This window comes from Anopheles coustani, unplaced genomic scaffold, assembly GCF_943734705.1.
Source record: "Anopheles coustani unplaced genomic scaffold, idAnoCousDA_361_x.2 scaffold_12_ctg1, whole genome shotgun sequence".
NCBI classification, from domain to species: domain Eukaryota; kingdom Metazoa; phylum Arthropoda; class Insecta; order Diptera; family Culicidae; genus Anopheles; species Anopheles coustani.
Window position 1 is genome coordinate 671,594 of NW_026525384.1, and position 13,866 is coordinate 685,459.

At 36.2% G+C, this 13,866-nt stretch overlaps 1 protein-coding gene across 1 annotated transcript; it reads right to left on the reverse strand.

The window, feature by feature from the left end:
* Positions 1-1,186: 1,186 nt before the first annotated feature.
* On the reverse strand, positions 1,187-3,615 carry LOC131271207 (carboxylesterase 5A). The gene is made up of 4 exons (XM_058272601.1): positions 3,505-3,615; positions 2,362-3,432; positions 1,853-2,292; positions 1,187-1,781 (listed from the first exon to the last, which is right to left on the reverse strand). The coding sequence occupies exons 1-4, from the start codon at positions 3,613-3,615 to the stop codon at positions 1,187-1,189; spliced, it is 2,217 nt and encodes a 738-aa protein (XP_058128584.1).
* Between the last annotated feature and the right edge of the window lie 10,251 nt (positions 3,616-13,866).

Sequence of the window (13,866 nt, forward strand, 5' to 3'; positions counted from 1 at the left end):
GTAATACCACATACCTGTATTGGTTCACCAAGGCGAGTTGAAAGTCTATCGTTTGTCTACAGTTCCTTTTTTTTCACACATGATTTATGAACTTTAATAATCCCTCGATTACTGGTTGTTGCTTTATTAATAATCAATTTGGGTTTGTTTGTTGATGGGTTTGTTATAACAAAAATGCACAAAAAATGCTATCCGTTTAGAAACTCGGCTTCATTAGAAAAAAAGTTTAATGTAAGTATACCATTTTGTTGATCTTTTGAACATTTACGTACTATCCGAACGAAGATGCGATTTTAGTTTTTGAAATGGCATTATTTTGCATTATACACTGAATAATGGGAAATTTTATATGTTATTAGACGTAACCGACGCAAAAGATACAAACCAAAATCCCCGTAACGTATCTTTCTTCTAAGTTATTAATGGTTACAATGTTTTTATAAGGAAACTATTTTCCTTTCTTTCATGTCAATATTGGGCATGCGTATCTCTACCAATTATTTAATATGTAATTTTTACATAATACATGAACGATTGCATTGATCCATTAAACTACCACTTTATGCTGTAACGTAACGTTGCTTTTTTATGTCTAGAAATAAGAATCAGGATAAGAATATATACCATACGTTAACTGGAGGAAGCATTTAGTCTCCATTTGGATGCGTATCCATCACCTCTGGTCTCGACAGTTGGTTTATTTCAACTAACCTTGAAAGATTAATTTAATCGAACGAGAGGTTTTGTACAACAATTTAACCAAATAGTATGAACCAGAATAGCCTTACGAGTATCCCGAGAAAAGCTACGAGGAGTCAACGGCCTCAAAGTGGCTTGTAGAAAATTGATTTCGCCAATTACCTGTTTCTTTATCTTTGCTCAAGTCCGATCGAACATTTAAAGGTTGTTTTCGAGAAGCAATTACAGAGCGATGTGTTCCAATGACATTCCTATTACTGGCACTCACTCCACTGCCATCTAGCATGGTTTTTCCTAAATTTGCACTAAACTTACGATAATTTTCCCCGTATAGCGGATTAGTTCGAATGACTCGTTCTGCCGTCTTTATCCGATGGCTAATGCCGGTGACTTGATATTCGTCTTCATCATGTATGTCACTGAAGTCAGTGTTTTTGTGCCGATGATTCTTCCGATTGAAGAGTTTCGATCGGAAGAACAGCTTACGTCATAATATGCTCGAAAAGTTTGTATTGCTGTTCTTTTTTAAAATATACACACATAAGCATAACACTGCCAGCAGCATACAAACCAACGTGAGCATAGAAAAAAAGGCATGTTTATACTTGGATGCGGCTGCAGACTCCCGGAAAAGATCATGTTCCTCCTCCAATGTTAAGTCGATTCGACGGTTACGCAACTTCTCTTGGTTAGTTTCGTTTACGATTCGGCTTAACTTAGGAAGAAATTCTTCCCAAAAACTGTTGATTTTTCGTAGATAGAAGAAGTATTCTGACTTTTGTACATTACTCAATATCAAGGTACTGGTTGGAGTACGTAACGTCACCTCTTCGATTTCTATGTTTGGATTTAGATTGTACGGATTAGATGCTGTGTTCAATTTATTCGTTGGTGTGTTGACTGGATCACCGCTGGATAAGAGCTTCTCTTCGATTTCTTGCAGATTTTCAAAAAATGTACTTTCCAATGAAGCATGATCGCTGCCATGCAATGGATCCGATTTCGATGAGATTAATTTGATATATTTCAGTTCATCGTTGTACGGCGTCCATAAGTTATATTGATGTCCTGGTGTTGGATCGCTGTCAATGAATGATAAAAATAAAGAATGAATGAATAGTAAATCTTAGTAAAAACAATCAAGTCAACTTACCCTCCTTTGATAAACTCTGTTGACAATACTCGAAACTTTTTACACAGCTTATCCTCCACCTGCGTCAATCGCCTTCTTCCAATCTCGCGATAAAGACTTGGTCCCATCAAAAATGGTAAATCAGAGGAGTGCGATGCGCCTCCAAAGAAGTTAATTTGGCCCCTCATATCCATCGCATTCGGATGGTGAAACAGATATGCGTAGAGTGGTGGAAGGATTGAACGAGTTTTAAGATCTTGTGTAGTGTTTCTAAAATCGTCCTTTACTGATTCCATAGAAACATGGCCTGGTAGTTGCTTAGGCTTGCCAAGAACACGTAACGTTTTATAGAACGGCACTTCATAGCGCGTCTCAGAGACAACCCTTATAAGGGCGTGAAGAAGATGGGCTTTTGATTGTGGTACTTGATCGAAAAACTTCCAGTTTATAATTTCTTTTATCTAAATTAATTAAAATAAAAAATCAAAATTATTTCAACCTAATAGATAATTATCAACTAAATCTTGTACCTGGTCTTGTGCGACTCCATCGAAGTGGTACTGTTCAATAATGTTAGGCAGCAGCGTGTCGTTGATGTAATTTTTCAATGATTCGTAGCTTTGACGCGCCAGCTCAACCCATTTGCTGAACAAAAATGCTCCTTCGTTACTAGTGATACCGAACATAACCGGCATATCATGCGATGTGGTTTCAAACAGTATCTGGGGATCAGCGGGTACGTACCGGCTACCGGAAGGCAGATAATTGTCCACCATTGGACCGAGGTTTACGGTATAGTTCCCATTCTTATAAACGTACTCATATGCGCGTAAAAGATCATGTATACTTTTTTGCTGAAGACATTTAAGTATGTTTCTTCCAACGTCATAGTTGCAGGCCAGAATTTTGACGATTTCTTGTGAGAGAAGGTTATCGGTGATGAACGAAGAGTATGACGAAAAAATCGTCCCTGACATAATAACTGCTCGCGCAAAAAGACCTCGGGCTCGCGGGCTCACCATATGGGTCATAACATTAGGTCCTCCAGTGGTTCCATGACCGAGTAAAGTCACACGAGTCGCATCACCTCCAAACTTCTGTATGTTATCCTTTATCCAAACAAGTGCTAGCTGCTGATCCCATAGTCCCAAGTTTCCAGGGGCGTACTCCTGTTCCAGCGAGAGCCATCCAAACACATTGGTTCTATATTGAACAGTCACTACAATTATGCCGTCTGAGGCAAGATCCAAACCACTGGCACGATTTTTATTCCAGTCAAATGCCATTTCCTCACCGGTAATCATCACTAGCACAGGGAATCCTCCATATTGAAGCGCAGTTTCTGGAATCCAGATGTTCAAATACAGGCAATCTTCGCTGGTCTCTCGGGCTCGAAACTGATGCTGATTTCCAATGTCTTCATAACTGCTATTTTCGAGTTGTGGACAAATCGGTTTAAAGTCTCGCGCATATAGAGTTTTATTCCATCCAACGCTTGGTAGAGGTGCTGCGAAGCGAAGCTCGTTAATTGGAGGTTGTGCGTACGGTATACCAAGATAGGTGTAAATTGGAATGCGAGAAGTCTCGGGAAACACTTTGAGCTATTGGTCAGACATAAATAATTAGAATATACTATCTTTACTTTATTGCGATTGAATGTAGTACATCCTTACCCCAACAACTGTTCCCTGAGGCAGTGCAATGCTTGCATCCTGTGCTTGTCCGTAGGATGCTCCAACAGCCAAAACGATCACATATGAAAAAACTACACGTTTCGATAACATTTTCAATTCACCATTTCTATTCCATTCGCAATAACTCAAACTGTCCTTGAAAAGTTAAAGTATATCTCGTATAGCATATTTCGTGTTATTTAAATAAAACTATTGGAATGGAAATTGATCACCTCATGCATTCACAATATTCTATCACATTTTGAACTAAAATTTGTAAAATTGGTCATGGATGACGAATTTAAATAACAGAGTCAAAAATGAGCGCTATGTACAATTTAGTCTCCTTTCAAAATGTTATTTTAATGATGGCTCTTAAAACGAAAACTCGGTACTGAAATTGTTGAGGTATAATTTGGCTTACAATGAATACAAATTAAACGGAATTGGCCATGAAAACTATAATAAAAATTAGCTTATATTGTTTAATATCTACCTTGTCGCTTTGTTTTAAGTTTTTCATAGCCTATGTGAGGTTATAGTGTTACCAAATCTATGAAGCCTTTAGGTTTGACGTAACGTTGCCTAGATCAACCAATTAGTGTAAAAAGTACGGAATGTTGCGTAGCGGAAACGAGCCTGTATCTTTTCAACAAGTCAACCTTGATCATGGTGTTTAGAAAATTTTAAATAAATTTCCGGACACGATTGTACCTTCCATATTGTTTCGATCATAATCCCAAAATATCCCAAACAACATCCTGTTTCTTATTGTTTATGAAGCTAAAACGAGTTTGTTTTTGAATCCGGTGAAACATTGTCATGAGCTCAATCGTAAAGATTGATTCCGGTCTGACCATTAGCATGAAAATGTTCAAAAGCATGAACAGAATGGAAGGGAACATTTTTTTCATTCACAGTTTGTACGTATTACGTGTTTCCCCTATGTACGTACATATTCTGTATATCCCCATATGGAGGGCCCGAGTAGGGTGACAATGAGTGGCAAAAGCAACGACGTTTCGGTTGAGCGATTTTGCGTTAACTGAAATCATGCTTGTAACGTGATGGTCTATTTCGAATGTTTTTTTTATAGGATTTGAAAGGTTTTTAATCGAAGTAAACCAAATATATTCACTAAATCTGATCAAATGATTATTTTTACGAATATAAAAAAAGGAAACTACATCACAATAATGAAGAAGAGTAAAAAACCGCAACGAAATGGCAAATGCGTTTATTAAAAAGTATTCATGTGTATACTGGTTTATCATGGTTGATGATTTGATTTATTCATCTTTTCACTATACTTCACAAAGCTTTTGATAATTCTACTTTTGCCATAAACACAATTAACAGCTAAAGATACAAACTATTCACGAAAAAAGTGGCTTTATGAAAAGAATTTGTTGGTAAACTATTTAAAACTCTTAAAAAAACAGTTCACTCACACTATTCGGTTTCACTTGACTGTTTACCAGAATTACTGTGGCCCGTAACGAACACTTTTGGTGAATAAAATGAACTGTCTTGTTTGACCGGCAAACATATACTGACCCATGGGTTTTAAAGTTCCGGTAGTTGAACCACTGTGGTTGGCACTGTGTCATTTGCAACAACGCATTTACTGAATGCTTCTGAAGGTGAGAATAAAAGGGAAAATGAATCCAGAACAAGGGTCATTCTGATGCATACCCCGAAACAGTTGTTGTGTTCCAGCAAGCCTTGACATAAAGCTTATTAACATCTCTAGTGTATGGTGTACAGCTCTGATGAAAGTATATTTTGTTACATTTGAGTTGACTGTATTTTTTTTTTATTTCTATCAACATTGCATAAGATCTTAACGTTTGATAAACTTTTATTCTTATAAAGTATGTTTCCACAACACATAAAATTGTACAACCCGTCGGTTATAAAACGTCACAAACCAGTTTCCAAACCATTTAAAGGTTTTTTTAAAAAATAAAATTATATATCATACTAACACATAATCTCGCCAAGAATCAACTAATCCCAAAAGCCCAAACACCAACAAACCACAATACTGTGGAGAATAATCATCAAAATGATCCAAATGTTCATAGCTTACCGTACTTCATCAATTTTGGTAATTTACCGTAGAAGCACCATACTTGGCGCGGGTCCAAACTTGGCGCACTTTCTAATATTTTCTTCGATATTAGACTATTTCCAAATAATTTCAGCCTAAAATATGGAGTTAAATATTTGTTTATGTTTGTACAATACATCCGCATCAAAACATGTTATTGGCTTTTGGTTATTGAATGTATATATAATTAAATGAAAAATTCCATCTCACAAGTGCGCCAATTTTTACTCGCGTTAGCAACGCTGCTAAGGAGTGGGTTCAACTGTTTCCAATAATTTATACGCAAAGGAAAAATTATTAGGGATTTTATTTATCAGAAACTGTTAAAAAGTAAGTATTTTCAATGAATCGTGGTTAGATTCGGCGCTTTTTGAGATTTTTATGCTAATTTTGAAGCGAACAATTTTGCGCCAAGTTTGGCTCACAGTGTTCCTCATTATTCAGCGTGGAGAATATGACTGTTTGCGCTGCTAGATATTTTTGAATCATAGAAGGCTTTGATGAATCTTTACTTTTATAAATCTCAGTTTCAAAGTCCCGTGATGAGATGAGGCAATAAACCCTACATTTTTACAGTGCACGTGAAGCATGCCTTTTTACAATCTGACTCTAAGTGGAAACGGGACTCGAACACGGGTTTACCAAGAGCGAAGCCGTAGTCTTGCCGAGGAACCATAGCACAAGTTGGAAATACTGAGGAAATATCGCTACTTGAATGGCAAACGTAGATTTTGAAGAAAAATTTTATTTCGTACCATAAAAGATTTTCCCAATCGGGATTCGAACACCAAACCTCTGATGCAATGCTCGAGCCCCACTACCAGTACACCAGTTGTACGAGTGGATAGCATAGGGAAAATACAGGTATATATGGCTATGTGAATAAATTGATCTACCAAGCTTTAAATTTAATAATGGTTATGATAATTTGAAATCTATGTATCAAAATATGATCGGATTTGAAAAAGTACATTAAATATCTAAAAAAAACATGGAAAAAAAAATTTACAGCCGTCAACAAAAAAGTTTTTCCTAGCCTAGATTTGAACTCCGATCCTCCGGAACAACACCCATGCACTATTATCGGATTTGAAAAATTACATTAAATATCTTAAAAAAATCATGAAAAAATATTTCCCAACCGTCAACAAAAAAGTTTTTCTCAGCCTAGATTCGAACTCCGATCCTCCGGAACAACACCCATTCACTTAGCCCCCTAGACTATTGATGAAAGAAAAATTTCGCGTGATATCACAGCTACTAATATGTATGTAGGCAAACTGAATGTAGCATAGAAAATGAACCAAGAATAAAAACTTCAGTCACATTTTTCCTCCCCGAGCTTCGCCGGGGCTTCGAGCTAGTGAGATTATAAAAGTTAGCGATGAGATAGTTTTATTTCCACGAGAGAACCCAAAGTCCGCTGCAAAAAAAGCTAAATTGTTTTTTAAATTGCTGTTGAAAAGTGTTTCTATTGTTTTAAGTTGACTTTTGAATAAACCTGTTGAATTCAATGAACTACATTCATTTTGTTTTAAGTGCGCCAAATTAGGAACACATCGCGCCAAGTAAGGAACATTGCAAAAACCATGCGCCAAGTTAGGAACATAATGTGCCACACAAAGAGTTTCTGAAACTTGAAGAAATAACAATTTAAGAGTTTCTCACTTATTTTTCTTGTATTCTATGGTAGTTAGGCTAGCACTGTGCAAAAAATGGTATGATTTGACCGAAATTTTTTTTTGTTATTCAACTTTTTATGCAAAATTTCCTTAACTGCGCCAAATATGGTACATCTACGGTACTCTGAATCGATCTTAACCTGGACTTGATTGGACTTATAGAGAATAAAGAAATATTAAGACAAATTTACAAAAAAAAACTTTGTGATGTTCCACAATGTGAACATATTTTTTACAACTTTGTTCCGAGCATTTGAAAATACATTTAAAATTCGTAACAGCACTTAGGGTTGTTTGTGTACGAGTTCCATGTAAAGTTGTATCCGGGTGTGTAGGATCCTGTGGCGACTGTGTTCGCTACAGCTATGTATTATTGTTTAACGTTTCTTGTTTCATTTTTTAGTAAGTAAAGGTTGTCAAGTAGATTTCCATGATGCAAAGCAGAGAGTTTTCTCAAAGCTAAAACTGGTCATGCCTTCAGACGAAAGATATCGAGCAATGCAGTGGTCACCAGTTGTCCAATTTCTGTTCAAAGATACTGCATACCGCAATCCCAATTCAATTCGATGCATTTTGGCTCCACTGTCGCCATCAGCGCTGTTGGTATCCCCACCCCATTCACTACTGCCAAAGTATATATACATGATGCAGGCTACTTATTAAGTATTCACACTTTGTAGATTTGCGCTTGACCGAGCAAACGTTTGATTCGTTATTTATGAGCTGATTTTCCGTGTTCTTTAAAACGGTGAATAAAACATTAGAACATTTCACATCTTAGGAGAACCAAGCTCAACGGAATCACTCCTACTGGGTACAGATAATTCGTGTAATCTTCGATTTTCTAATTTTTCTGTTTTAAAGCGAGCTCATTTACCAATACTAGCAGATTTTAGGAAAAGCTGATAAAAGAAGAAATAATGTGTCATTTTTGACTAACGACTGACATATGACTCACGAAATTCTGGCTCTCAAATAAGAGAATAATTGAAACATAATGTGAAGATGCATATGTATATGTATTAAAATACGCCCGTAAGAAAATGTTAGTTCTTCATACAAAAACCCATCTAATTTTTTATTGAATTTTTTCGATGCCAAGATGTAAGGTTAGTTTTTCGCGAAAATGAAAACTTCAATTTAAAATAGTCTCAGGAGTCTCGTCCAAAATCCGGCGACTCGTATCCAATATACAGCTACATTCAAGGAATACAGTTTTTTATATCCATTTCGATATAAGACTCGCAATATTGAAAACTTGTCGCCGCTAAGTTATTTTAACTACTAAGAGTAAACCAGTAAAACAAATATATTTTAAAATAATTTGAGTAGAGAATTAATTTCTTTTTAAAATTTAATAAGAAATTAGTTAACTGTACAACTTATCAAAATTAATTTGTTAAAATATCAAAATTCAACGAAAAGAAGGATGAAAATGTTTAAGAAAGTTTAATGATTAAACTTCTTATATTTTATTTTACAGCGCTTTTCAATGTAACTTTACCAATTAGAAAGTTGATACTCTGTTCAAACGGGTTAAGTATTACTTTGAAAACATTAAATCAGCATTTAAGGTATCCGGCCCACGCTTTTGGTATCTTTTTAATCATCCTGGCCCTTTTTAGGAAATGTATGCCGACTCCTGATTTAAAGACCCATGAGACTATTTTAAGACATTCGGCACTTTTTCTATGTTGTTGATAATATGGCATAAATGTCATTTTCCTACTTATGATGTATTGAACCGTCCAGAACCATATGGTAAGAATAGGTAGTAGAATGCAGAATGTGGTAAAATGTTGTTCCTGACAACTGGAAGGCCAGTGCTATGAATAATTTCTTTTGATTCACGGAATGCCGATGATACATTTGTTCATTCAAGCATGCAGCTTTCGCTCATGCATTATAAATACGAAACCGTTGGTTTACGACTTTGGTTGGGACACCCATTACCACCCATAAGGGCCCATGTCTCACTGGCCGTATCCCCATGAGATGTGTCTTCTGTTGCAAATTTGCCTCTATAAGAGAAACACAAAATACTAAACAATCTTAAAAGAACCCTGTTGTAAGTTCGAGCACAACAGGCTCCAAGAAGAAGAGACTTTGAATCTGTAAGAAGCTGGGAGGTTGAAAAATGGGCATACATTTGCTTGTTGGTAAATCCTTTCCCATCGTTTTTGGCAAAAAACGTTCATTACGTTACTTCTTCTTCTTGGCGTAACGACCTTGTTGGTCATGCCTGCCCCGTTAAGGGGTTACGAGGCTTTTTACCCTATGTGTACGTGGATAGTCGGTACGCTCGTACAGGACAGGGTCCGGTCTCGGTTGGGATTCGAACCCACGCCGTCAAGAGGTGGTGAGCCCCGTCTCCCGACTGGTCAAATTAGATATAAGGTATTTGTTTCGCATAGGTGAATGATTTTAAATACATTACATTTAAAACAACCATTTGAAATGTCGCTATTAGTTTTAATGAGACCCGATTTGATAGGTTTCCGAAAACAACGTTTTCAAATTAATTAACAATATTTTTCATGAACACAGTACCAAGTGTGTTTTATTCAATTTTAGTTATTTGTGATTTATTTGAATGATTAAATATTAAATTAAATACATTGTGGAAAGATTCTTGGCTCCAAATCAATAATTGTAAAGAAATCGATAAAAATGCATGTTGTTTCATTCCACGGATTGAACCGTATTTAAGGTGAACAGGAAATGTCAAGTGTTTGAAAAATTCAACGTGCAAAGGAAATGGTTCGCGTTTTGGCCTAGCCCATTATTTATGAATTGAGTGAATAATATTACCAAGCGCCGTCGGAAGCGTTGGTCGTAAAATGGGGACCCATCGAACATGCTGACCATTCCAAAGAACATTTCCAAGAGCATGGCTACAATCATAATCGAATTCAAGACGGAATAAGGGATCACCGGGATTGCAACAAACTCGATCTGATTTACTCACCAGTTGCGCCTATAAATAATGCAAAAGATTTCAATAAATCTAATTGACTAGCATTGCAACAGCAAAGATAGTATAAGCAGACGTTGTGGTCAGGATGAACATTTTTTGTTGCTCTTAATACTTTCTTTGGAGAGGTTGGTGAAGCTCAAACGTGAAGTAACCGTTGGCAAAAACGTGCTGGTGCTGATGCCGGAAAGCTATAAAAAGAGATAAAATGATGAGTTCAGAGGTACGAAGGTCAGTGCCGACTCGAATGCAGTAGATAGACGGGTAGAGGTATATAATAATAATAGACAAAATAAATGGTAGACCTCTTACGGACTCTGCAGAACGAACTCTTATTATTGGTCCACCGAAAGGGCTTCGAAGAGTTCAGAGAAAAATACCAAATGGAATTGGTCATGCATTATTTAACAATGAATTTTTATATCACTGCTTGAGAAAAAAACATCATGTTGAGGCGAATGTTTGTATTGTTTCTCACAGTACTAATATTTAGTTTTAGCCTTTTGCTATTCCTGTCGTATACATCGTTCTTCAGAGTATTTTTCGGATAGTTTTTAGTATCCGAGTATTTTCCGGAGTATATAGTTTTAACTTTTCATTTTTTCAACTACCCGAAACCAGGAGTATGAAGCTACAAAATATTCATTTAGGAACCATTATTGCTTGGCTGCATGACGTTTCAAGCAGCAGAGTAGCATAAGTTGGTTTTACGGTCCAATATGAAATAATTTAAAATAACATTCATTTTAAATACAATGTTTGAAACAATTGTAATTAATCATTAATAACATACATTAATCCCTTTTGTGCATAACCACAAAATAGTGCATTTTACCGTAAACTTTTGAATACCAAAAATTGCTTTTAAAATAGCTAATCTTGAAGCTTACAACGCCTGTCAAACAATTTGTGAAATCAATTTGTTTTCCTTGAAATTGATGAAATTGGTTAAACAATGATAAGTGATTCTGTGTGGGTCCTCATTTATCATTTATTATCGGTAGGCACCCCTGGCTAGTCGGCGTCGTCGTGTAATTCAAGTCACAAAAACATGAGCACTCGATGAGCCCAGCATTGAACTGAATGTCTAATTGGTGCAAAGTTAATGCAAGTTTATTTTTATATATTAATAGTAGATAAGCATCAAACAAAGAAGTGTGATAAAGCAAAAGGAATGATAACAAGAATCAAAATTTATCTTGTGTTTGTTTGGGCAAGTTTTGCCCATTCGATATTTTCAATGGGATTTCAACTTACCCAAGGACCGTTTTATTGGATGGTAAGATATGGTCATATTTAATCAATCTTAATTATTGCTAAAAGCATCTTAGACTCGGTTTTTGTTGACAATGACCAGAGCAGTCGTTTAAGAATATCTTGAGGTTTACCAAGTATGTCCTATTCTTTATCAGACACCTCTTCATTCCGTTTTAGAAGCAAGGTTGGGTAAATTAAGAACAAAGGTAAAGCTTCTACGTTTATCTTTATTATCTGGACATGCAATTCCTATACAACTAGTTACCGTCTATGACCACTGATCTATAATATACCGCCTTTCGGTCACAGTAACTCTCTTCCAAGAGATACATATACACTGCGCCCCAAAATGATAGCCTCGCCTTGTTTTTTCTGTGCAGGGAAAATACCGAGCATATATATATTTTTTTTAAATACTCAAATATTTGTAAGTACACAATGACTACTTTGCATAAATATTGTTGAAGGAAACGACCCAAGTAACATTTCCAAGACCTAATAGTCTTTTACAAGTTTTATCAATGTTTTATGGGTGTACCAAGTCCAATTGGTTTTATAGAGGTTTCTCAGCAGGCCAAATAGTTTTAATAATTTTGGCATCCTTAAAACCTTTTGAGGATAGCTATAAAACCGCTCATTAAGTCTAAAATCTTAGTTGATTTGAAGAGTCTGCAAATACGCTGTTCAGTCCTTCTTAAAACCTTTTCTTAAAACCAATCAGTGATTTTTGGTCTAGAAAAGGTATTAAGGGATGGTTTTGACAACGTTCTGTAGAGTGGGCCCTCTTACACTTAAAACGGGTTTATGAAGGTTTTATCACAGCCTTTAAGATATTTTACTCTTAAAATGAGACTTAATGATGAGCACGAACAACATCGTTAGAACCATGATAAAATTTAAAATGTAACTTGGGAAATTAAAGTAAGAGAACTTAAAAATTACTTTTGGCAACTGATGACGTGGCTAATAACAGGCCCGGTTGACAGAAATTCAAATTTTCTGCTGCTGTCATGTACTTCCAGCAAGAGTCCCAGCAACCTCCCAGCAAGTCAAAATTTGACGGATCGCCCATGTATTGCCGCACACATTTGCATTGGTTTGCTTGGTGGTGTGGGTGAGACTAGCTCGCGTGTAGGTGTGTGTGTATGGTATATTCTACGAATATGATATTTTCTTCTACCCGCAGAATGCTGCGGTGAAATCAAAACATTTTTTTTTTTAGAATTAAGTCATCGGATGTTTATTATTCGGATGTTTGCGATCACACTGTTTTCAGACTTACCAGTGTAGAGTTCCGGCCTCTGCAGTAGACTTGCCGTCCCAGAAAGATCCAATTCTTAACTGCATATGCGATCCAGCTCATGCACCATCCGACGCATTCTTTAGCTTTGCTTTTCATTCCTAAAAGTAAAAAAAAGTTAGAATGTTACTGATTTAAAGTACCCAGATTTCCATCATTTTCATACGTTTATTAGTTTGTTCTTACCTCAGCAGTATTAATGGCACGATCATAACACTTGATGCTCAATGCACTTGCGCCTGCACTCTGAGATTGATATGACCAGAATGCGCAAATACATGATGCTGTGGTCGCTCCAACAAGAAACACACTCACATATCTCAAATACTATTCGTACGTAAGTACGGGCGTATACGCGTATAACGACACAGTAAGCATTTGGCGATAGTTTGGTGTTGCATGGTTGCAAAGGATAGAATATACATAGGACGCATTCGCACTTTTTCTCTCCCTAAGAAAAAGACCAACGCACACATTCTCATTTCTAATCATAGAGTTAAGGGGGAGAGAAGTACAGATTTTTGGATGCGGGGACCCAAAATCAGGGTGAACTGACATTTGTCGTCAACCGGGGGGTTGCTATGTTAATTTGAATGATTTTTGAAGTGAGGCTATCATTATGGGACACTCCATTTTTTAAATTTTTGACCAAAATGGTATAATTACTTTTTTTCTGATAAATTAGAAGTGAAACACATTTCTTTTAAATTAAGAATTATGTTTCTGTCGTTTATTTTACCTTGCGATCATTTAAAATAGCATATGAGTGAAAAAACTGGGTGAGGCTATCATTTTGGGGCGCAGTGTGCTAATGGTAGTGGCTGATTTACACTGATGGGGGCCTTAAGCGGTAAAATGAACGGAGCGAGATACTGAAAAAATTATAAATTTTCGTCTAGTTTATATGCTTTTCAACAAAATAAACGTAGGCTATTACTTTTATCCTACAATCAATAAGTTTTTTGGCAGACTCTTCGAAGTTTTATTTTCTTTAAAATTTTATCCAACAATTGTTGTTCAATAACTATAAAAGAAT

What these genes read in the sequence shown, in the direction of transcription:
- LOC131271207 (XM_058272601.1), bottom strand. Translation starts at nt 3,615, where the DNA reads ATGTTATCGAAACGTGTAGTTTTTTCATATGTGATCGTTTTGGCTGTT. An exon ending in ATGGAGTCGCACAAGACCAG is followed by an intron (nt 2,293 to 2,361) that starts GTACAAGATTTA and finishes TAATTAATTTAG; the next exon opens with ATAAAAGAAATTATAAACTG. An exon ending in ACAGAGTTTATCAAAGGAGG is followed by an intron (nt 1,782 to 1,852) that starts GTAAGTTGACTT and finishes ATTCATTGACAG; the next exon opens with CGATCCAACACCAGGACATC.